Source organism: Gopherus flavomarginatus, chromosome 4 (genome assembly GCF_025201925.1).
Source record: "Gopherus flavomarginatus isolate rGopFla2 chromosome 4, rGopFla2.mat.asm, whole genome shotgun sequence".
In the NCBI taxonomy this organism is placed as follows: Eukaryota; Metazoa; Chordata; order Testudines; family Testudinidae; genus Gopherus; species Gopherus flavomarginatus.
In genome coordinates, this window is record NC_066620.1 from 40617933 (window position 1) to 40643513 (window position 25581).

The window sequence follows — 25581 nt, forward strand, 5'->3', positions numbered from 1 at the left end:
AACTTGCTGTGGATGCTTTCTATCAGCTTGATCAGCTTTTTGTTCTGCTCAATGCTATCAAAAATTTATTTGATGCCTATAAAGTTGTAATAGGTTTGATTGTGTTCTGTGTACTTTTCCAGTATCTGTCTTATTACAAATAACTGATCTACTGTGCTTCATCCTGATCAAAATTAGGATGACAAGCAGTTTAAAAAAATGAATCAGAATTAATTGCCTTGTTAACAATAGAATACCATTTATTTAAATATTTTGGGTGTTTTCTACATTTTCAAATATATTGATTTCAATTACAACACAGAATACGAAGTGTACAGTGCTCTCTTTATATTCTTTTTGATTACAAATATTTGGACTGTAAAATGATAAACAAAAGAAATAGTATTTTTCAGTTCAGCTAATACAGTACTGTAGTGCAATCTCTTTATCATGAAAGATGAACTTACAAATGTAGAACTATGTACAAAAAATTGCATTCAAAAATAAAACAATATAAAACTTTAGAACCTACAAGTCTACTCAGTCCTATTTCTTGTTCAGCCAGTCGCTCAGACTAACAAGTCTGTTTCTATTTGCAGGAGATAATGCTGCTTGCTTCTTGTTTACAATGTCACTTGAAAGTGAGAACAGGCGTTCGCATGGCACTGTTGTAGCTGGTGTCGCAAGATATTTACATGCCAGATGTGCTAAAGATTCATATGTCCCTTTATGCTTCAACCACCATTCCAGAGGATATGCGTCCATGCTGATGATGGGTTCTGTTCGATAATGATCCAAAGCAGTGCAGACCGATGTATGTTCATTTTCATCCTCAAAGTCAGATACCACCAGCAGAAGGTTGATTTTCTGTTTTGATGGTTCAGGTTCTGTAGTTTACACATCAGAATGTTGCTCTTTTAAGACTTCTGAAAGCATGCTCCACACCCCGTCCCTTTCAGATTTTGGAAGACACTTCAGATTTTTAAACTTTGGGTCAAGTGCTGTAGCTAACTTTAGAAATTTCACATTGGTACCTTCTTTGCTTTTTGTCAGATCTCCAGTGAAAGTGTTCGTAAAACAAACAACGTAGTGGGTCGTCATCCAAGACTGCTATAACACGAAATATATGGCAGAATGTGGGTAAAACCACAAAGCAGGAGACATACAATTTTCCTCCTCAAAGTTCAGTCGCAAATTTAATTAATGCATTAATTTGTTAACAAGCATGATCAGCATGGAAGCATGTCCTCTGGAATGGTGGCTGAAGCATGAAGGGGCATACGAATGTTTAGCTTATGTGGCACGTAAATACCTTGCAATGCCAGCTACTAAAATGACATGGGAATGCCTGTTCTCACTTTCAGATGACATTGTAAATAAGAAGCAGGCAGCATTATCTCCCGTAAATGTAAATAAAACTTCTTTGTCTTAGCAATAGGCTGAAGAAGTAGGATTGAGTGGACTTGTAGGCTCTGAAGTTTTACATTGTTTTGTTTTTGAGTGCAGTTATGTAACAAAAACAAATCTACATTTGTGAATTGCACTTGAACGATAAAGAGATTGCATTACAGTACTTGTATGAGGTGAACTGAAAATTAGTATTTCTTTTATAATTTTTACAGTCCAAATATTTGTAATAAAAATAATAAAAAGAGGAGCACTGTACACTTTGCATGCTATGTTGTAATTGAAATCTATATATTTATTTGAAAAGGTAGAAAAACATCCAAATATATTTAATAAATTTCAGTATTTTATTGTTTAACAGTGCGATTTTAAAACTGTGATTAATCGCTATTGTTTGTTTTAAATCATGATTAATATTTTTTGAGATTTAAATTGTGTGAGTTAATTGCGATTAATTGACAGCCTTAGTCAAAATCCAGCCTGTTCCTCTGCAAGTGCTGCTCCCACATCCCTCTTGGTTCTCCTCTGCAACGTCTTGATGATTGGTTTTCCTGGTACACTCAGTAAGCTGATTACTCGGTAGCTCTTGCACTTGCTCTTACCGCATTTTTATATGGATTGGTACTATTACCACTTTCCTCCATTCGCTTGGCAGTTGCTATCTTTTGTAAATCTTGAAGAGCTGGTCTATTACCTTTTGCTGTGTGTCCTCGCCTGCCTGCAGCAGTTCTGCAGTTATGTTGTCAGTTCCTGGTGTCTTTTTTTTCAAACTTCTGTCAAGATCTTTATTATTTCTTCTAAGAATTCTGGCCTCTGTTCTCCCTTGTTTCTGCTGGGAAGCTTGTCCAGAAGTATTTCATCTACTGTGTTCTGCACATTGCACAGTTCTTCAAAATATTTTTTCCATTGTTTAGTCTTTACTTGTTTGCCGTCAGTTATTTGTCCGTGTTTGCCTTTCGCTGCTGACCTTTTCAGATTTTTTATTCCATTAGTTTCTCTGACTTTGTGGTACAACCCATGTCAAATTTCTCTTCTCACATTCTCCTTTATGTTGTTTGCTTATCTGGTTATTTTCTTTGTTTTCTGTTTTATCTGTCTGGTCAGACTTGTACTTTGCTCTTAGACTTCCGCTCTCCTCCTTGTTCTTTTCAGCTTGCTATGCTTGTCACTCAGCGGCAGCACTTTATCTGTTATCCACCTCGGTTTCTTCGTTTTGGCCCTGTAGCACAACACTTGTTCAGCAGCTCTTGTAATTCCCCCTCCCCCTATTTTTTAATAGTGTTTGGTGTCTCTTCAGCATTCATTTCTTCTTTCACCAGAGATAAGAAGTTTCTTCTTCACGACTTCTTTATGTTCATTCTGGATATCTGGCCCTTTCGTTCTTTGCCCATCAGGTATCTCTGTCCACTTCCTGTGCGGGTTTCTTTGTTGAAATAGCATGTTCATTATCACCAGGTTGTTACTTAGTCTACTGAATTTCTGCCTTTCTCTTCTCACTTCACTCAGTCCAAAATCTGCCTGTTGTATGTTATACAGTTACCGTTCAATATACCGAGAGCTCTGTAACCCTCTCTGTTTCATTAATGGAAACATTAATGTTTCAGAACATAATGGAATGTCCTCCCACAGTTACATTTATAGGGCTTCATTCATTTGGGAGGAACAGAGTGGATTGATTTAAGTTAGTGGTTTTCAAACATCTTAGGCTGCATATCCCTTTCCAAATAATGTAATCTACTGCCTACCCCATCTGAGACAAGATGATAATATATCCATGATCAGATTGCCAAGGCTTACTAAATAAAATGCATTCTCTGCCATTACAGGATTTTTCGTGTACCCCCTGATGAGAACTCATGTACCCCTACAGGTTTGAGTACCCCAGTTTGAAAATCACCAATTTAAATCAAAGTGACTTAAAGCACTGATTTTAATCTTGTTTTGCATTTGTATTTTTTAGTTACTTTCCTGAAGTAAAGGTGATTATAATTGGTTGGTAACCAATAAAACATATTGATTTGCAACTAAATATAGTTTTTACACTAAATTAGGTATTAATTTTTGCTATACATGTTTTTAGCAGTTATGCAGCTTGCCGTACATTTATTCAGAGTCTTAATTTTTACATTTTTTAACATGTTAGAAAATGGTGACTGATGCGTTTACAAAATGATGTATTTATTTATTTATTCTTGTGATGTGTCACACACTATTTGGATGGGAACTGGCATTCAATGACAAATGTCCAATGTTAAGCAGCATTTAAATTTTGTATTAGTTAAATAAAACCTGCCTTTAAATGTGCTGGATACATAAGAAAAATATTAATCTAAACATGGTTTTCATTTAAAATTGTGTTATACTTTCCTTCTTTAATAAGTAGTTAGCGAATTGAACTAATTGTTTCAGGTGACCACGTTCAAATTTTAGAACCAGTGGAGCTCATCCTCACACCTAGTTTTTATTTATAGATGGAAGAGGAAAGCAAGCTTTCTTGCATTTTCGTCTCCAAATTGGCTTCACAACTTTGAATGAATTAGTCATTGAACTGAAAAGTTGAATAAACTGAAATGAAGAGAATATTTTCCTTGTATGAGCAGAAAAAGCTACTGCAGTCAAAAGATGGTTTAACACTTCAATAAACTGATTCCATGTTGTTAGCCAATGACTTCACTCAGTAGAGTGGTTTGACTTTCTTTAAAGCATTGGTGACAAGCATGCACTGTTTAATTTTTTTTTATTTAATAGATTATAGTAAGTTAGGCCTTCACATAGGATGGTAGTTTAGAGGTGCACTACCTGCTTGAAATGGAGCTGTGAAAAGGGGAGAGGGAAGAGAAGCAATGTAGGGAAACCATGCTGGTGCCCAGTCCTAGGGAGGGATTGGGTATCCAGGAGTCCTTCCTTTAACTGGCCCTTACAAAAGGTAGAGGACCTACTGTGACTGTTGCTTAGCTACGTGGCATGCTAGTTCTTTTCTTTTCCTTTTCGTTTTTGCTGGGTAGGGAGGGAATAAGACTGACAGATTGTGTTTTTAAATATTTAGGTGGTGGTCAGATACTACAGTGATGGGGTCGATAAGAACCTAGCGAGTTGGAAATGGAACAGGGGACAGCAGTGGCGGTAGAAATTTGATGTATTTTTAACACTTAAACTGAGGAAATATGATGTTGGGGATGGGAAAGAAATAAAATAAAAGTGGAAGGCTCTCTTCAGCCTTAACTTTCTTCCTTCCCCCCGCCCCCATTTCCTGTCTTCTCTCTTAACGTTAGACTTCTTATTTCAACCACCCAGCTAGTCAAATGGGGCTAACAGGAGGCCACCCAGCTACTAAAATGAGAGAATAATTAGGACTTGTGTTTTGGCAGCAGCAAATCCTACAGGGTTAATATAATTGCAGTTGTATTAACAAATGATGATCAGTTATGGTTACAGGCTGTGTCAAGGCAAATGTTTTAGTGCTTTTAATAATAATATAAAATGGCATTAATGGAAAAACTAATTTTAACTGTGAAAGCTACATTTGGAACGGCTATATAATGGTTAAGGAGTGGGTTTTATTCTGGCTGACTAAATTATATTTTGCTGAACTTTGGGCAGTGCCTGGGACTGAAGTAGACTTGAAGTTCTGCTCCTGCCCAAAAGTCCTTTCCTTGAGGCTGTTCCTGTAATTTTGACGAAGTATTTATTTTTAGGGCTATTTGCCCTGTGGGAGTGTTTTATAGGGAATGCCAGATTGTATAACTGCAGAGGAAAAATACTTCATGGCAAGAGTGCAGTTTAGACACTTGACAAATAAGTCAGAGTACTGGTTATGAATTGTACCCTTGTTTTTTGCTGTCTTCACTAGCTGCATGTTTTTTTTGTGTGTGTATTTTACATTTAGAATTATTTGAATGTATTTTATTTTAAACTCTTTTAAGAGACCTAGCATTATAAAAGCTTTGCAATACTGCTGCTCAGGTTTGCAGAAGCATTTTATTTAATTCATTTGTACTGAACATACACTCATTTCATAAACTTTCAGGTGTGTTGTGTATGACTAAGCTATAGTTAAAATCAGCATTAGCCAGATAGTGCCACCTTCAGTCTACATCCAGTCCCCAAGGTGATTTCATATTGCACAAAGGCACTATAATGAAGACAAACCAGCTACTTACCTAACCAATTCCTTTAAACATTAGACTCCTTCATAAATGGCCTGCCTCAGGCAGAGGGATGAGTACACACATGGGCCTTACGTAACACTCTGAAGGTCAGTAAAATCAGGCTGTGATGAATAGATTAGAGAAGTAAAGTTCCAGAGGGCAGTATCCTCCATTAAGAACACTCTGACTAGGACACTGTTTCTCAAATGCGGCTACTGTGGCTACATGCAGCCACCAGGGGGTTTCCCTGCGGCCACGGCAGTTTCCTGGGCAGCATCAGCCCCTCCGCTTCCTCCCTGTTACTCCTGCATGTGTTGCCTCTCTGGAGATACAGGTGGGGGACACAGTGCTTAAGGAGCAAGATGAGGGGGTGAGAAGGCTAGCAGTGGGCAGGGGGAAGGAGGCGAGCGGCAAGGTGAGTGGCAGGGGGCCCTGGCGGGGGGAGTAAGGAGGCAAGCAGTGAGCCTTGAGTAGGGGGTCTGGCTGCGGGCAGGGAAGTGAGGAGGTGAGCGATGAGCCACCCAGTGAGCGGGAATTCTCGCAGTGGGTAGGGAGGTGTCTGTGGCAGGGGAGTGAGGAGTCGAGCAGCGGTGAGGGAGTGAGGAGAGAGACAGCAGGTGAGTAGGGGGTGAGGAGATGAGAGGCGGGCAGATGGGCAGCTGGTAGAGCCCCCCTTTGGTGAGGCTAGCCCCCAACTGCACCCCTTCTGCCTGTGCTCCCACCTCTGGCAGCTGGATCCGTGAGACCTCCTGCGCCTGGAGCCACAAGCCCCCTGCCCAGAGAAGCCCCGAGCACCCCTCCTCCCATGGCTGGAGGAGCCCTGGGCTGGCTGAAGCCCTAAGACTCACCCCCCCCACACCTTCCCAGAGCATCCCCGCCCCCTTGTCCAGAGGAGCTCTGGGTTGGCCAAAACCTCGAGTCCTCCACCTGCGTGGAGGAGCCCTGGGCCAGCCACAGCCGTGCCTCCCTTCTCCTCCCCTCCCCAGACCCAAGCCATCCAGATATGTTTTTCATTATTATTTGGATTTCTATTATGTAAAAGCATTTTTAAATTTACTTCAGAATTGTTATACAGACAACCACTTTTACCAAAAAAGCAAAAGAAACACTAATAAAAAAGACAAGAACCTGCAAAGCACCTTATTTGCATTTCTACTCTGTTAGGTCTGGTAAAGAATAGAGATAACTGTGCATGAAAACATTACATAAATAACCCCCTGAAAACATAACATAAAAAAATTACAGTGTTTGGATGTATATATGTGCATATTACTTTATTAACTTTAGGAAAAATAAATAATTTAGGAAAAAGTGGAAGTGTGACCACCAGCAGAAGTTGGTGGCCACAGTCTGAGGCCACCAAAAAATTTGTTGCGAGAACCCCTGGACTAGGGGCTGCCTAAAGTTCAAATCTGATGACTGTTAACAGAAGCATCCTGGCTGTTCCCAGCTATTAGGAAAAAGTTGGTCTCTTAAGTAGCTAGGAACCAGCTCATCTAGTGTTTTCTAGATGAAACTTTATGTCCAGTTTTTGAGATATGGAAAAATCCATGGGTAAGTGAAACACACTTGCACCCACATTCTCCCTGCGCCTTCTCTCTTGCTGCCTTCCCCACACATCTGTACAGGTTACAGGGTGAAGACGTGGGGAAAACGTCGTTCCCTTCCACCTCATGACTTTGCACAAGGGTTGGCTACATTCCTGATAGGGGAATGTACAGGAGCTGTGCTAGGTAGAGATGCTAGTAGGGTTAGCCACCTCAAAGTGGGAGAGGGCATGGCCATGGACTTGAGCCAGAACAGACGGCTGCATACTGCACCCTTTGAAATGTTGGTGGGAGCTCCTGATCCAGTCTTTGATCCTCATAGCATTCCCTGAGAAAACTTGCTGAGTCAGATGTGATCCCTCTAGTGGCTTCTACTTCTGTGCAGCACCTCTATTTCTGCCCTACAAAAAAGTGTTCTGTGGCTTAAAATGCTAATCTCTTCAAGATATTAAAATACTGTAATTACCATTTAATACAGCATACCAGGCATTTAATACCAGATCTATTTCAGTGTCTCTAATTTTGTTTTTGTTTGCCTGGACACAACTCCCGTGCTTGGTATCCCCAAATATGTAAGGCATATGAGTAATCCCATTTTTCAAAATGGGTTGTATATTTCTCCCAACTTTGGTCAAGTCAAATCAATCCTACACATTAATAAAAAATGGTCTTAGTTAATAAAGGTAAATAGCACTCTCTGCAACAGCAATACGGCACAGTTTATTATCTTTTAATTTTGTTTTGAACTTGTTTATCCTAAATACTTATGCATGCTTATTTGTGTCTCTGTAGATGTACTAACGAGAGTCTACGTACATTGCCACAGCAATGGTTGTACAACGTTTTAGAAGAAATTAAATCTTGTGATCCTTCTTCTAAACTATGTGCAACTAGACGCAGTGCTGGAATTCCATTCTACATACAGGTACCTACTAATGTTGCACCTGTAACTTCATATGACTGCATTTATTTTATTGCCACATCATTGTGAGGCATATAAATCCCTGAGGAGTATCAGTTAGTACATTGTGAGATTGACGAGAGTTTACTGATTTCACCCATTTTGGGTCAAATTATTCCCCTTCTAGATACTTTGTGAACATAGATGCGGGCAGGAGTCCGCATTTTGTCCCAGTTTACATTCATGCAATTGGGATTACAAAATGGGAGTATAATTGGCCGTGAGATGTGGATCTATTGACTGGTGTTTCTGGAGGATAAGAGCACATGAGATTTGTGGTTTCAGTGTAGTATCTGTCAAATGTGTAATAGTTCAGAGATTGTAAATATAGCTGCTTATTTTATTTGATAAATAAAAATGTGGATATTGCATTGTGAAGAATATGCCTGTTTTCATTTGAGTGTTCCATTATGGAGCTGAACTCCATTTTAGTGACACTAATACTGTAGCAAATGGAAATTCTTCTGTATTTGATAGATTATATTTGTAATTGGGAATATGAGTCAAGAACCTTCATTCTTATGTTTGTAATTTACACTATACATTTTATGATGATTGGATTTTTTTGTTTCAAATAAAATATGGTTGAGCAATTCTACCCCTCTTCGAAAGCCAAAAATTCAACATTGTTGAAGTTCGGAGACAGGAGGGAAAATGTTTTTACTTTTTCTTGTCCTTTTCTTTTGTTTTCTTCCCTTTCTCTTTCTCTTTCTCTTTCTCTTTCTCTTTCTCTTTCTCTTTTCTTTTTGTAAAATATTACAGATTGTGCAGTGATGGCAACTGATTTATGCTTGAGAAAATCCTTTACTATCAATGCAGATTTTCTGTATAAAAAGAATATTTGAGAGAGACTGGGTGGTGTTGGGAATTGTTTGTAAGCTCTTTCTCTTTTTAAGCGCACATCCAGACTAACCCGCGGCATCGGCGGGTTAAAATCGATTGCTCGGGGATCGATATATCGCGTCTAGTCTGGACGCGATGTATCGATCCCCGAGCGCGCTTACATCGATTCCGGAACTCCATCAACCCGAACGGAGTTCCGGAATCGACACGGAGAGCCGCCGTCCAGACGGGTGAGTACCTCGATTTTAGAAATTCGACTTCAGCTACGTTATTCCCGTAGCTGAAGTTGCGTATCTAAAATCGATTTTAATACCTAGTCTGGACGTGGCCTAAGTTTTTCTTTCAAATCCAGCTCTGATTGATAAAGATAAAAAATTCTTACCCTCTGATATTTGCAAGTGGTATACATGAAATTAATTTGGTGGCTTCAGCCCTATTGCTGGGGACAAGTGTTCCCATCCATATCACAAAACTTAGCACAGTTAGCACTAATTGACACCATTAATAGCATTCTGAGAAGCCAGGTTATGAATTGGCATCTGTAAGCAAGATGGATAAGCACTAAATGAGGATAACATTATCCTTTTTTTTATCTAAAACTGGTCTTTGTAGGCCGAGGTTGACATACATTGGTGGGGAAGTTTACACTGCCACTGTCTGTACCATACCTATTTGGATAAACTAGTCTGGAAGGTGCTGTTTGTCAGTCCCGGAGGGAGTACTAAATTCACATCGTGACAATTAAATACCTATAAATGGAGATTTGGAACTAGCTTTGGAATTGAACTGAAACCATTTGACTGAAGAAATGAGACGGATAAAACAAAGATAAAATATGTACAATTTTCTTTCTGGTTTTCCATTTTGTTTTTCTTTGATGAATAACTCCAAGCACACTTGTGATTCTCAGTAAAATTAATGAATCCTGAAACGGACTGTTGCATTTAAATAATCCAAACTATAGATTGTAGTATGTATTATAAAGTATCCTAAAAAGATAGCATTAATACATAAAAGATCTTGTTTTGTTGGTCATAAATGCAAGACTCAGTGTGGCCTTTTGCTATCAGTCTCCTGAGACATGTTTTACTGGCTCAGTAAACTTGCTCTGTTGTGTTTTAATGCTTTTATAATATGTTCTGTAAGGTTACATGCTTTTTAAAATTACTCTTTCAGATTAAAAATGTTGCTACCTAAAATAAACCTTTAAACTGCAGAGAGCAATTCCTTTTGGAAGGATAAGAGGAAGTAGTGGGAAAGGGGCTTTATTTCATTTTTGTACTATTTGTTATCATAGCATTACATTTTTAGCCTCCTTATGTTTTTGCTGAATGTTAGTCTGCCACATATTCCCCTCCATTTTATCTCCATACTCCCTCCATACTTCCTCTCTCTTCTCTCCATGCTCTATGTTTTCCCTCAAAGATACTGTTAAAAGTGCCAGATACTGTTTTTGTGTATGCTTTCAGTTTCTGCACTCATCAGTGCCTCCATTGGCTGAATAGCTCAGACGTTTTGCTTTCACATTTATTTTTTGCAATGTGAGATGATATTAAATGCCTAAATATTGGTTATTGAAATGGATTCTATATGAGGTTCTTCTCTGTAAAAACAGAGTTAAAGACATTGATTCTTTTCCCCCTGAATGTAATCTAGTCTTGCTGTGTTTTTTATTTATTTATTTATTTATTTATTTGATTATCTGGGTATCCCTCTCTCCTGCCCCCTTCCTTAATATTGCATCACTTCTGAGCACCTGCATTCATAAGCATCTTGACTTTTTTATTGTTCTTGTAATAAATATATAGTTAAACTAAAATTTAACCAGTTCAGTGACCTTTGGACAGGTGGTCCTCTTCTAAAATCAGGGTGGACACGTTGTGCTCTGGACTTGGTGTTTCAGTGAAGTGTCTCTGACAAGTATTTTTATGGTGTCTGAAGTGTGCTCCACAGGTTGAAAGGATTGTGCTCAAAGAGTTAGTAGAATTAGTGACTACTTTCATTTATAGAAACCGTGCACTGTAGTACTAGTTTGTAACAAAATAATGTTTAGTTAATTGTTTTTAAAATGAGGATGTTACAGCAGTACACATTTTATTGTCCATTTTGATTGTCATAGTAATTATTAGGGCTGTCAAGCGATTAAAAATATTAATCATGATTAAAAAAATTTATCATGATTAATTATGTGATTAATTGTGATGTTAATAATAGAATACCATTTATATAAATATTTGTGGATGTTTTCCACATTTTCAAATATATTGATTTCAGTTACAATACGGAATACAAAGTGTACAGTGCTCACTTTATATTTGTTTTTATTATAAATCTTTGCACTGTAAAAAGAAAAGAAATCGTATTTTTCAATTCATTTAATACAAGTACTGTAGTGCAATCTCTTTATCATGAAAGATGAACTTACAAATGTAGCGTTATATGCAAAAAATAACCGCATTAGAAAAATAAAGCAATGTAAAACTTCAGAGGCTACAAGTCTACTCAGTCCTATTTCTTGTTCAGCCAATCGCTCAGACGAACAAGTCTGTTTATATTTGCAGGAGATAATGCTTCTCGCTTCTTGTTTACAGTGTCACTTGAAAGTGAGAACAGGCATTCTCATGGCACTGTTGTAGCCGATGTCACAAGATATTTGTGTGCCAGATGCGCTAAGGATTCATATGTCCCTTTATGCTTCAACCACCATTCCAGAGGACATGTGTCCATGCTGATGCTGGGTTCTGCTTCATAACGATCCAACGCAATGCAGACCAACGCATGTTCATTTTCATCCTCTGAGTCAGATGCCACCAGCAGAATGTTGATTTTCTTTTTTGACGGTTCAGGTTCTGTAGTTTCTGCATCAGAGTGTTGCTCCTTTAAGGCTTCTGAAAGCATGCTCCCCACCCTGTCCCTCTGAAATTTTGGACGGCACTTCAGATTCTTAAATCTTGGGTCTACTTCTGTAGCTATCTGTAGAAATCTCACATTGGTACCTTCCTTCTATTTTGTCAAATCTGCGGTGAAAGTATTCTTAAAACAAACAACATGTGTTGGGTCATCATCCGAGACTGCTATAATGTGAAACATATGGCAGAATATGGGTAAAACACAGAGCAGGAAACATATACTTCTCCCCCATGGAATTCAGTCACAAATTTAATTATCATTTTTTTTTTAAATGACTGTCATCAGCATGGAAGCATATCCCCTGGAATGGTGGCCAAAGCATAAAGGGGCATATGAATGTTGGCATATCTGGCACGTAAATACCTTGCAGTACTGGCTACAAGAGTGCCATGCAAACGTCTGTTCTCTCTTTCAGGTGACATTGTAAATAAGAAGTAGGCAGCATTATCTCTCGTAAATGTAAACAAACTTATTTGTCTTCTTGATTGGCTGAACAAAAAGTAGGACTGAGTGGACTTGTAGGTTCTGAAGTTTTACATTGTTTTGTTTTTGAGTGCAGTTATATAACAAAAAAAGTACATTTGTAAGTTGTGCTTTCACAAGAAAATGATTGCACTGTGGTACTTGTATGAGATTAATTGAAAAATACTATTTATTTTATCATTTTTACAGTGCAAATATTTGTAATAAAAATAATATAAAGTGAGCACTGTACACTTTGTATTCTGTGTTGTAATTGAAATCCATATATTTGAAAATGTAGAAAAACATCCAAACTATTTAATACATTTAAATTGATATTCTGTTTAACAGTACATTTAAAACTGTGATTAATCACAATTAATTTTTTTAATTGCTATTATTTTTTGGAGTTAGTTGCATGAGTTAGCTGCAATTAACTCCAAATTAATCAACAGCCCTAGTAATTATACTAACACAGTGTTTCCTCCTTTCATGTACGTATGAAATAGCTGCATTCTCCTTAGTCTCCACCATTATTTTGAATAGATAAAATACACCAGGTGAACATCCAAAGTGAGAGTTATGAGTGCATATACAACTGTTAACAACGCCCTGTGGATAAAGGTTACACTGTTAAAATACAAAATTCCGGAAATGCAACCGTTAAGATAATATAAGCAGTGTTAATTCATCTACATTACACATGCTCTGTTTTACAGTATGAATTTTATAGTACAGGGCTGCCCGGGGGGGGGGCAAGTCAGGCAATTTGCCCTGGGCCCCGCAGGGGCCCCGCGAGCCGTGGCCTGGCTGCAGTCCGGGTCTTCTGTGGCATTTCGGTGCCGAGGGGGGGGCCCTTCAGTGCTGCTAAAGACGTCGAGCTACTGAAGGGCCCCCCACGCCAAAATGCCGCCAAAGACTTGGACCGCCCCTGGGTGAGTACAAGTGCCCCAGCTCCGCCGCTTTGCCCCAGGCTCCCTGAATCCTCTCGGCAGCCCTTTTATGGTATAAAGAGAAATATATTAAGCATATCTAAAAAGAAAAAATGACTTAACTTTAATGTCATGATTTATTTCTTCCATGTAACTTATTAGTTGTGGCAGAGCGTTTGTGTGCATGTGTCTAGCTGGAGCTTACAAACTACATATACTTCATGCAACTGTCTGGCTTGCTGAATTCATATTCTTTGCCAGTCTTACAGTGGTTGTAAGCACTTTGGATCAAGAAAACTAATGGCATGCACACATTTGCTTAAATGCACCTCAGTATGATTGAAGAAATATTCTTTAGTACACACTCAAATGATTGTATCCAGAGCTGGTTGAAAAATTTTCAACCAAACTTTTTTCTGTTGAATAATTCCATTTTGACAGAAAATTCATTGGGAAAGGTTTCTGAGATCCAGGAAATTGGGATGTGGGGGTTGGAGCCTAGGGGTGAGGGGAGACTAAGACTGAGAGACTGACCAGCCAGGGCACCCCACCATAGAATTGCAAGTAGCTTGGTGGATAGGGCACTCATGTAGGATGGTGGGGATCAGAGCAGTGAGCTGAACATGGGTTTCCTACATTCTATGCAAATCTCTGGCCAATTAATACTTAATTATTTATACAAAGTGGAACAGCTCCAGCAGGAGACGCTGACTGTATGGCCTGATGGTTAATGTTGCTATTATAATCGTAACTGATGACTTTTCTGACTTTTTTTGGTTCTGTTTTTATTGTTGTTTGTTTTTTTTTATTTATGAGGGTGAGTGACTGAAAATGAGACCTTTTTTGAAACTTTTTTCATGAAAAATTTCAAAAAGGTCTCATTTTCATTCCACGTTAGAATGAAACAGTTTTCAAAAACTTTAATGTTTTTGCAGAATGGTATTGTTTTCCAACCAACCCATGTCATATCAAAACTATATATTTTTTTCAAACCAATCAAAGAAAAACAGGATTAAAATCGAAACTATTGTGCAAGTTTCCCTATGGTGCTCAAGATGCTCTGCTTTAAGATCTTATATATGTGTGAGAGAGATGGTAATTGGGCAGTACTGTTAGTAGATAACTAGAAATAACTAATTACTTACGACTTTTTACCTTCTCTTAGGCTTTGTTGGCTTCGGAACCAAAGAATAAAACAAACTTACTGAAAATGACAATGAATGAGTTAGTATCTTTGGCTGTACCTGTGAATGAATCACTCAACATAATCCCTCAGGTGAGAAGTAAAACACATCATGATATTAGGAAATAAAGTTCCCAAAACAGTCCTTTGTCAACCAGTCGTGTTTTTTAAAAGTAGATGTAATTCATTTGTTTTTGATCCACAAACATGCTAAAGGTTCGGGTCTTGAAGCATTCAGAGGTTATGGAGTTATTGGACTCTTCATGCAAGTGAATGAGATGTTCTGAACAAAAATCCTGAACATTCTGTATTGACTCATTTGGTGTATTGACCTCTTTATGTGGTGAAAGTATACTAATTCCTTTTTATTAGAGTTTACATAATCAGATTATTGCCCTGTAATATTTCTGAACAAATGATGAGTAAATTTTAGTATTAAGCAACGTTCCATTTGGAGTAAATAAACAAATAGTTTGTGTTCCGTACATAGCATAGAACAGTAATGAGAACACACACTGAAAAATGACTCTTGTACATACTCAGCTGCTCTTCATGCTTAAATATGTGATCAACAACTTATATTTGTAAATCTTAAAACTGTCCAATTTAACGTCGAATATCTTTATTTTTCAACATTACCGTAGCAGTACTTTAAAAACTTGATCGCTGAACATGGTTTGTACTTAGCTAGTGTTTGTAGTATTTAGTTACTATACCAGCTTGTTAGCTGGTGCAAATTTATGTAGCTCCATCAAAGTCAACTTCAGTGATTACCATCAGCTGAAGATCTAGCCCAGTATGTGTAGGGAAGTACAAGAAGAATACAGTGTCTGGTGAGATAGCCCATGTATTAATCTTAGCTTAAAATTGGCAAGTTTTTCATAAACACCTGTTCCAGATTGGGTTTTTGTGTGTGTTTGTCTAATTTTTGAGGCCATGTCTACATTATAAATTTATGTTGACTCAAGGTACTTTGGCATATAGCTGCCACAATTAGTACATTGCTTGTGTGCATGCATACTTGGCTCCTTGTGTTGGTGGTATGCATACTCACCGGGAGTGCTTGTATCAGTGCAGAGAGCAGTGCACCATGGGTAGGTATCCAACCATGCAACTCTCCACCATTCAGCATGTTGTCTTTTGAGAAGTTTTGGCATTGCATGATGGGGCGAAAATGAATCGTGCAGAGATGACTGGGCACATGAGGTGAATTTCCCAGTATGCATCTGTCTCTATCCCATAATGTTATCTATATCCTGTAATTTTCTCGCTTTTTTTCAAAATCCCACAAACCCACGTGGCCTTCCTCATTGTCTAACATCTCTGAGAGAAGCATTGTGGCTGTATGCCTCTGTACTATTGTCATGAGTTTTGGCAAGCACAGGGTGCACAATCCTGGGGTATTTGCAGAAGCGTAAGAAGAACCAAATGAGTGAGAGGCATGGTCATTCCTTGGAGGACTGATTTCTGTAGGACATAGTGAGAACCAATTCAAGGATTTTGGTGGTGTTCATGGAACAGCTGCAGATGGTGGAGTGGCGCTTCTGGGCCTGAGAAACAAGCCCTAACTAGTGGGATTCCATCGTTATGCAAGTATGGGATCACAAGCAGTAATTGCAGAACTTTTGGATGCGCACGGCCACATTCCTGGACCTGTGCGCTAAGCGTGCCTGAGCCCTCTAGCACAGTGATGCCAAAATGAGAGCTGCACTGACAGTGGAGAAGCAATTAGTGATCGCACTGTGGAAACTTGTAATGCCAGATTGCTACAGTCAGCTGGGAATAAATTTGAAGTCCCCCACGGGGGCCATTGTGATGCAAGTGTGCAGGGCCATTAATCACCTCTTGCTTTGCAGAACTATGACTCAGCAATGTGCAGGACATAGTGGATTCATTTGCAGCAGTTGGGTTTCCGAACTGTGGTAGACTGATAGACAGCACATATGTCCCTATTTTAGCACCAAATCACCTTGCCACAGAGTATATTGACAGAATAGGCTACTTTTCTATGGTTATGCAACCATTGGTGGATCACTGGGGATGCTTCGCTAACAGCAGTATAGACTGGTCAGCGAAGGTGCATGATGCTCGTATCTTCAAGAACTTTCTCTCCTGACTGGAGGATTAGCATTGGGGATGTTGGAATGTCAATAGTGATCCTGGGCTACCCAGCCTACTGCTTGCTCCCCGGCTCATGAAACCGTGTGCCAGCCATCTCAACAGCACCAAGGGAACAGTTCAATTACCAGCTCAGCAGGTGCAGAATAACAGTTGAATGTGTTTTTGGTCATTTGAAAGATTGCTGGAATTGTTTACTCATGAGATTGGACCTTGATAAGAAAAATATCCCAATTGTGTATAGCTGACTGCTGTGTCCTGAATAATATCTGTGAAGCTGTGACGATGCGGTTCTGGCGGGACCCAGCTGAGAGGACCAATTGCTCAGACAGGGAAGTTACAGCCCTAGGCTGGGTTTTTTCCACCTTTAAGGCAAACCAAACCAGCCAGACAAAAGGGACTTTGGTTTCACCCCACTGGTTAACCACAAGTCATACAAGCAATTTCCTTAGACACTTCAGTCACCCAGTATCACCACCAGTGCCACTCGTCCTGAGGATGAATGGTTATGAAAACCAACACCTCAATAAAAGAAAACGGTTCTCTCGATCCCAAAGAATCAAGCCCCAGACCCAGGTCAATATACACATCAGATCTTACCCACAAATCACGCTGTTGCCAATCCCCTAGAATCTGAAATCTAAAGGTTTATTCATAAAGGGAAAAAGGTAGAGATGAGAGCTAGAATTGGTTAAATGGAATCAATTACATACAGTACTGGCAAAGTTCTTAGTTCAGGCTTGGAGCAGTGATGGAATAAACTGCAGGTTTAAATCAAATCTCTGGAGAACATCCCCCGCTGGGATGGGTCATCAGTCCATTGTGCAGAGCTTCAGTTTTTAGCAAAGTTCCTCCAGAGGTAAGAAGCAGGATTGAAGACCAGATGGAGATGAGGCATTAGCCTTATATAGGCTTTTCCAGGTTTAAGAATCTCTTTGTTCTTACTGTGGAAAGTTTACAGCAAAATGGAGTCTGGAGTCACATGGGCAAGTCCCTGCATACTTTGCTGAGTTACAAGGCGTATCTGCCTTCTCTCCATGGGTCAGTTGTGTAGCTGATGGTCCTTAATGGGCCATTAAGCAGGCTAGGCAGAGCTAACATCAACTTGTCTGGAATGTTTCTCAGAAACACAGCACAAATTTGAAATACAGACAGTATAGATCCAATACTCATAACTTCAACTACAAAAAGATACAGACATACAGACAGCATATTCATAACCAGCAACCCATAACCTGGTCTTAGATACCTTATATGACCCCCTTTTCATAAGATTTGGTGCCACTACAGGACCGTGGTTGCAAACCGTGTTCTTTATGGTCCCAGTTTATATCAATAACGTCACAGAAGCAAAGGGCGCAAAGTTTCCACAAGGGTGGAGAGGATGTAGGTGGGGAGGCTGTCTGCTGAGTTTGAACAGACTGGTGCAATGGCTGTTAGAAGAGTGCAACGCAGAGCTATGTGGTTCAGGGAGGCTTTGAAAGACCATTTTAACAGTGAGCCAGAGTAGTATGTGATGGTGTTGTAGTGTGGTCTGTCTGGCCCTACTCTTTTGTGGCCTGGTAGGAATTGTATGGTGAATGCTGTAGGAACATAACATTGTGAATGCACCCATTAATGTTGTTTGTGAATGATTTTATGAGTTGTGTGACACATACTCCAACTGTGGCTTTCACAGGTCAGTGTATGTGAAGATGTGACTGTCTTTAATGTTCCCCAGGGTGTAGTGGTAGGGGTAGTGTAGCAACCTTTGATGCCATTTGGAATGTTGGGGAGAGGGGGAAGGTTTAGGGAGGTCCCAATGTTGAGTTCTCAGTGGGCTTGAGAGGAATGTGAGCCTGGAATTGTTGAACCTGCCAGGTCTACCAGAGTCTGCTGCAGAGTCTGCCTGAGAAGCCCCATTATGTCCTGGTGCATCTCCCTCTCCTTTTCCTGTTGGGACTCCTGGGCCTTTGTCCTCTCCATTCTTTCCTTGTCCATGGTATCTGCAATGTTCATCCACCAGGCCCCATGTTCGTGGTCTGATACAGCACTGGCTTGCAGGATCTCATGAACATATCGTCTCGAGTGTTATTCCTCCTTATCTGGCTCAGGCATTCCGTGAGTGTGGAGGGGGAGACCCTGAAGGCTGCAGTGGCAGCAGCTGGAGATAAAATGCACAGACGCACCATTGTAAGTTTATTCACTATGGAAAGCGAAACTTGAGGTGCTGAACTCACTCGTTTTTCCCCCCCAAAATTTTAAATACAGCATTGTCATTTCTTCTTGGGATTGCTTGTGCATGGTGTCAGTCACAGCACCAGCCACAGTGAGTGTGGCCTGCTGGGGGTTGGTGTTGCGTGATTCTAGTAGTATAGGGCAGTGGCACTGAATACTGGCACCTTTTGTCCACCATTTTCCATTTTAGCTTTTATCTCACTCCTGAGCATAACAAAGGCAGAGAGAGAGCACAGCTGCTTCCGGTGTCCTTAAGCTGCCTGGGCCCATATGCTGCTAGCTTGTGTACTGCAATGATGCCTGCCAAAGTTATCGCTGAGTGGCATGGAAAAGCATTCTACCATGGAGGAAGAAATAGGGCAGTCCTCCCTAGAAACCTTCGGCAGAGGATTGCAGAGTATCTCCATGAAAGTTTCATTAAGATCTCTCAAAAAGTTCCAATTTTCTCCCCCTCCCTGACTATAGGCGAATATAAAGCAGCTAGCAGCTCAACTGGTCTTGATTGTTACCACTACCTCTTCTATTATGAGTAAATTAAATTAATGAAGAGTCAAAAGATGTGTCCTGCTACTTTGGGAGCGCCATCTCTGTTATTGAAAATTTATCTGCACGCATGCCCAAGGTTCCTTCTCCTGCATTGGGCTCACCTGTGCTCGACTGGTGGGACTGGCAGGACTGCAGTGGAGTCAAAAACAGGCTCACTGTGCAGCTCGATCCACTTGGTCCCCTGTCCCCCATACTTCTCCTTGCTATTCCTGGCAGGGGTCTGTCACTCAGCCTCCTCAGAGGCATCAACGATGCTATGAGTAGTGGTGGTTGAGTCTTTGCTGAGTATGGCATGTAGCTTTATGTAAAAGTGGCAGGTCTGCAGCTTGGCACTGGATTGATGGCTTCCCTGCACCCTTCTGGTATGCCTGCCACAGCTACTTGGCTTTCATGCAGCATTGGCGCTGGTCCCTGTCAAATCCCTTCTCCTATGTCCCATGAGCAATCTGTAGATATCGACGTTTCTGTGGCTGCTTCAGAGCTGAACTCTTCTCCCCACACACCCAGGAGGTCCAATGTCTCCTGTTTGCACCAGGCAGGAGCGTGTCTGGAGCATGTAGCTGACGTGGTCAGCTGGGAAGTTGCACACAACAATGGAGAGCTGCTATGTGTGCTTGCCAAGCCAGGAAAGCAGGAAAAAGAATTTCAAAAATTCTTGGGTATTTGAGTGGGTGTGTGTGTGGAGGGGGGCTTCTGGTTTGGCAGTGAAGTTCACAATGCCTGACCAGAGTGGTCAGTCTGAGGCATTGTGGGACAACTGCTGGAGGACAGTTAGGGTCAACATATGTACCTCAGTGTCTACATTTGCACTGCATTAACTGAAATACATCAACAATGACTCTACGCCGCTCGGGGAGATGGTGTTACTATGTTGGTGTAACGAGGCGCTTATAGCTGTGGGAAACAAATCTGAGTGTAGACACATGCACAATTAGATCGATGTAAGCTGCCTATCTTGGTAGTATAGACCAGACCTGAATCAAAAAGTATCTATTTTCTCCCCCTCTCCCCTATCTCGGTTGACAAATTTAAGTATAAGTACCTGAAGCTCAGAAAAGGATGATCGAATTGACTTTACTTAAAAGGTTTGATGTGTCAGATAATCCTGAGAAATTTTGAAAATTGTTTCATTGTAATTAAAGAGAAAAAGTGCAACTTTTATGGCTTGATTTTACTTGTAATACAGAAGGTTCAGGATTTATTTGTCCAGGATAGATTGCTAAGCATTCCGGTTTTACTAGTTGTAGTAAAGAATTTGACACTGATTTCTTCATATGTTTGCTGCTGTTAAAAAATATAAATACATTTATATCCTTCTGTTTCTTTCTTCCAAGAATCTCAATGTTTCATGAATGTGGTGGTAGCTAGAAAAGTGAATCATTTATTCACTTTTTTTTTCACTATGACTATGCTTTTCAAAGCACTTTGCACAGTGCCATTGTATTGCTTTAATTGTTAATAGTAATAGGTTGATTGGAATTTAAAGTGGAAATTAAAAGTGGCATAAATGAGTAAATGGGTTGATTTGTTCATCTCCATGGCTATGGTTGAAGTATGTAATTTGAGGACTTTTCCAACAAAGTAGCATATGTTACAAAACAAATTATGATTTTTTTTCCCCCAGGTTCATGCTTTAAATATTCTGAGGGCCTTGTTTAGGGATACCCGCTTTGGTGAAAACATCATACCTTACATAGCAGATGGAATACAAGCAGCAGTTCTAGGTTTTACATCCCCTGTCTGGGCAGTAAGTTAATCCTTAATACATTGTATTAGTTTGGAGAAGCATGTGGTGATGGTGCTAATCAAAGCGTTTGTAATGTTTGTCAATAATTGTACCACAGCTGATGGAGTTTTTATTAACTGAACGTTCATATGTATTACAGAATGTGATGTATCTTGGCACGATACTGGAGAAAAATGACAGGAAAGCTGCAGTTTGGGTCTCAGTATTGTTATATCGATGTATTTTTTGTGTTGGTTTGATGTAGTGTAGAGTGTACTTCTTTCTAATTTCAAGAGTGACAAAAATAAATTATTTTACAATTAAAAAAAATCTGATTGGCTGATAAATAGTGAGTCAGTGTGTCATGTTAGTAAGAGTCAAGTTTTGTTTTTTTTTCCTAATCATTGGATTGGGTCTCAGTGTAAGATGGTTATCAGTATGTTATTTTTAAAGTCCAATATCTCATGACCTGCCATGGCTAAAAATAAATGCTTTAAACTGCTGGAAACCTGGGCTTATGTTTGTTCCTTGCCCTTAATGTTGCCCGAGGATATGTCTGGACTTTGCAGTAGTTCCCAGACTGATTACTCCGGAAATCATCACTTTCTTAATAGTACTTTCATCTGATTGATGATGATGAATTTGTGATGTTCTTTGCAGGTAAGGGACATGAGCTCTGGACCGTGGTCTCAGTGTTTTGTGATTTATGAAAGCTGTGATTCCCATTGAACTATGATGTGCTAGTTGAATTTGATTTGATTTCTACTGAGTGTTTCACTTGCCTTCAGTTCCCTGAGATCCACTATTTCTGTCCTGGCCATCAACTCTGGTACTATTATTGACAGGTATCATCAATGTTGCACTTTGCAATGGGAAGCTACTCACCATCCTTAGACATGCAGAGATCTACTCCTTTCTTAATCCCATGATAAATAGAGTCAATATTCCTTTTTAGATAATGTAACTGAGAAGGGGTACTTCTTAGGGTCTTGGTAATATTTATCTGAGAAACTCTTAAATTAAATATTACAGAAAACACACACATAGCTTTTGGCTAATTAACATATAATTGTTTTTTGTTGTTTAGATACCATGGTGCATTGTAAATACCTTGGTAAATGTTCTTACACTTTTTGTACTACGTAAAAAGCAGCTTGTTAAAATTTAGATATAAGTGTATGTTGAGGAAACTAAATAGGAGAAAGTAGAAAAATGTAAGAAAATCAGAAAATTCAGATGTAAGTTAAAACTCCTGAGTCTGCAGTACTGTCATTTCTGAGCTTCCATAGCTGTGCTCATTACAGAATGGAATATAGTTTTATATTGCTACTGATCTCTATCTGTTCCATGAGGCAGACAATGACCTCTTTTCAGGGAGGACTGGGAAAAAGCAGAACTTATGAGGCTAAGCATATGGCTCCTAAAACAGGGAGCAGGCATTGCACTGCAGAGGGGAAGGCAGAAGAACTCAGAAAGTGCTGAAGAGAAAATTCCTGTGCAAGGACAAAGAAATGAGAATTTGCCTACTACTAGACTCTCCAATTGCCTGCTATATTAGCATGTATCTTTTGTCTGGTGCCAACCATTGAAAATCCATTCCAGAAAAAAACAAAACAAAAACACTATAGTCTAGGCCCCTACAGTGACACTAGCAAAACTGAAGAATATGCATGTTGTGGAGTGAGAGTTCATACTTTCTGGAGATGTTTGTGAGATGGTCTCTGGGCTAAAGAAGTTGGAGACACTGGTAGATGTTCTTTTCCTTATTTTAAAGATTGGGAAATGGGGCAGAGGTTAGTGATTTACCCAGGGTTACACAGGAGGTTTGTGGCAGAGTCGGGGATGGATACCAGATTGCTTGCTTCCCAGCTCTGATCTTTTAACCATTCAGCCACACAATCTCCTCCATTAAGCTATTTTAGGGCACTGAAATTTGTTAAACTGTTTGTCTGTTCCACTCACATGTTAAATATTAACAAAGAGTCCTGTGGCACCTTATAGACTAACAGATGTATTGGAGCATAAGCTTTTGTGGGTGAATACCCACTTTGTCATATGCATGTAATGGAAATTTCCAGAGACAGGTATAAATATGCAGTCAAGAATCAGTCTAGAGATAACGAGGTTAGTTCAGTCAGGGAGTATGAGGCCCTGTTCTAGCAGTTGAGGTGTGAAAACCAAGAGAGGAGAAACTGCTTTTGTAGTTAGCTAGCCATTCACAGTCTTTGTTTAATCCTGAGCTGATGGTGTCAAATTTGCAAATGAACTGAAGCTCAGCTGTTTCTCTTTGAAGTGTGGTCCTGACATTTTTTTGCTCACCCGTGCTCGTGCTCGACTGGTGGGACTGGCAGGACTGCAGTGGAGTCAAAAACAGGCTCACTGTGCAGCTCGATCCCCTTGGTCACTTATCCCCCTTACTTCTCCTTTAAATCTGCTATTGTGTGTCCAGGGAGGTTGAAGTGTTCTCCTACAGATTTTTGTATATTGCCATTCCTAATATCTGACTTGTGTCCATTTATCCTTTTATGTAGGGAATAATCCACTTTGGCCGATGTACATAGCAGAGAGGCATTGCTGGCACATGATGGCATATATAACATTGATGGAAGTTCATTCACCTGCACGTCCACCAATGTTACGTGTGTCTGACGAAGTGGGTATTCACCCATGAAAGCTTATGCTCCAATACGTGTGTTAGTCTATAAGGTGCCACAGGACTCTTTGTTGCTTTTTACAGATCCAGATTAACAAGGCTACCCCTCTGATGTTAAATATTGTATAGCAAACTACTTTCACCTTCCTGTGCCGCTAAGAGGGATGCTAGATTAGGGACTGTTTGTCTAGTCTAGTATGCAAAATATTCTGTTGCTGTTGTAAAAAATTCTAAATTAAATTACATCTAAATTTGTAATCCAGTTTACAGTGTGGTTTGAAAGCTGCTTAATATCTATTCCATGTTTCTTTATACATTAGGTGAGAAATTCCTCCACTCTTCTGTTTAGTACCCTGATTACAAGAATTTTTGGAGTTAAAAGAGGGAAGGATGAAAATTCCAAAAAAAATAGGTAAGCTCCATCTGATGCTAACTTTACTTTTGCGAAGCATTGACTCAGCCAAGAATAATTTGAAAATGTTGCATGCTTTTATGGATTTATCTGAAGAATAATGTTACAAAAACATCTCAATTCATTTAAACTATGTTGCCAAGATTAAGCTCTTGAGTCAAAAATATCTCCCCTAACGCAGTGAACATTAATTTTAATTTAAAGTGTAATTTTACAGAAAGGGCCTGATCCTGAAAGATGCTGAGCATCTACAGTTCCCAAACACTTCAATGGGAATTACGATGGTCATCACATCTTGGGATCAGACCCCAAAATGATCCTCCAGAAGTTGAGTAACTGGTCCATGATTTTCAGAGCATTAGGACTCCCAGAGAACTGCAATTTATTCTTTTTTTTAAATGTCTGCTATTTTTACTATACAGTGACTCATCTTGCTGGTCTTAGGAACCAATTTTATTTTTGTGTATAAAATAATTAACTGTGAATGTTCTGGCTCTAGTGGTAGTCAATATGGTGGCTGATAGAGAGTTCTGAAATATTTGCTGATGACAGACAGATATATTGCTGTTGTTGACACTTCTTGCTGCTCTGGAATTCCTTGACAAATAGATGAAACATCATAATTACTACCCAAAAATGAGAGCAGTACTATACTCCCAAATTAGTTACTGTGATTGTATTCATGCTGGAGAGTGAAGGAGGGGGCAACTCCCAAATACAGCTGGGAAAGGAGATCATTTGTTCAAATCTCATCTCTGCCGACTGTGACTTAATTGGCATCAAGAGACTTTATGGGATAGGTCTCATGATTGGAATTTAGGTATGAGGGATATAGTTTGTTCAGGAAGGGCAGACAAGATAAAAAGAGAGGAGGTTTATATAGGCATAGACTATATATATACTTGTTCTATTTTCTGGAAAGAGGAGAGATGCAGACCAGTTGAAAGTCTCTGGTTAAATATAAAAGGAGTTAAAAAGGGAAGGGTGATGTCATTGTTGGAGGTCTACTATTGACCACCAAATCAGGAAGAGGAGGTGGATGAGGCATTTCTAGAACAAATAACAGCAATATCCAAGACACAAGACCTGGTAGTAATGGGAGACTTTAAATATCCAGACACTTGTTACAAAAGTAATACAGCCAAACCCAAAATTTCCCATAAGTTCTTGAACTGTATTGGGGACAACTTTTTGTTTCAGAAAGTGGAGGATGTAATTGAGGGGACTGACATTTTAGACGTGCAGGAGAGAGGAATTGGTATTGAATCTGAAGGTGGAAGGCAATGTGGGTGAAAGTGATCATGAAATCATGTATTTCATGATCCTAAGGAAGGGAAAGAGTGAGCAACAGAATGACAGTGGACTTCAAAAAAACAGACACTTAACAGACTCTGAGAACTGATAGGTAAGGTCCCGCAGGAAGAAAATCTAAAGTTCGAGGAGTTTGGAAGAGCTGGCAGTTTCTCGAGGAGAGAATATTAAATGCGTGACTGCAAATTATCCTGATGTGAAGAAAAGATAGGAAGACTATTAACAG

The 25581-nt window shown here is 39.6% G+C and overlaps 1 protein-coding gene across 17 annotated transcripts in view; it reads left to right on the forward strand.

The window, feature by feature from the left end:
* THADA (THADA armadillo repeat containing) overlaps positions 1-25581 on the forward strand; it is a 317566-nt gene that overhangs the window by 50990 nt on the left and 240995 nt on the right. For 14 of the 17 annotated variants that reach the window (XR_007774144.1, XR_007774145.1, XM_050951716.1 and 11 more), the window contains 4 exons: positions 7874-8006; positions 14355-14465; positions 20878-21000; positions 23953-24044. Coding sequence is in view for 13 of the 17 variants with exons in the window: in XM_050951716.1 (XP_050807673.1) it covers positions 7874-8006; positions 14355-14465; positions 20878-21000; positions 23953-24044 (459 nt within the window). In the remaining 4 variants the exon portion in view is untranslated. The other 3 variants (XR_007774146.1, XR_007774147.1, XM_050951718.1) reach the window with 3 other exon arrangements.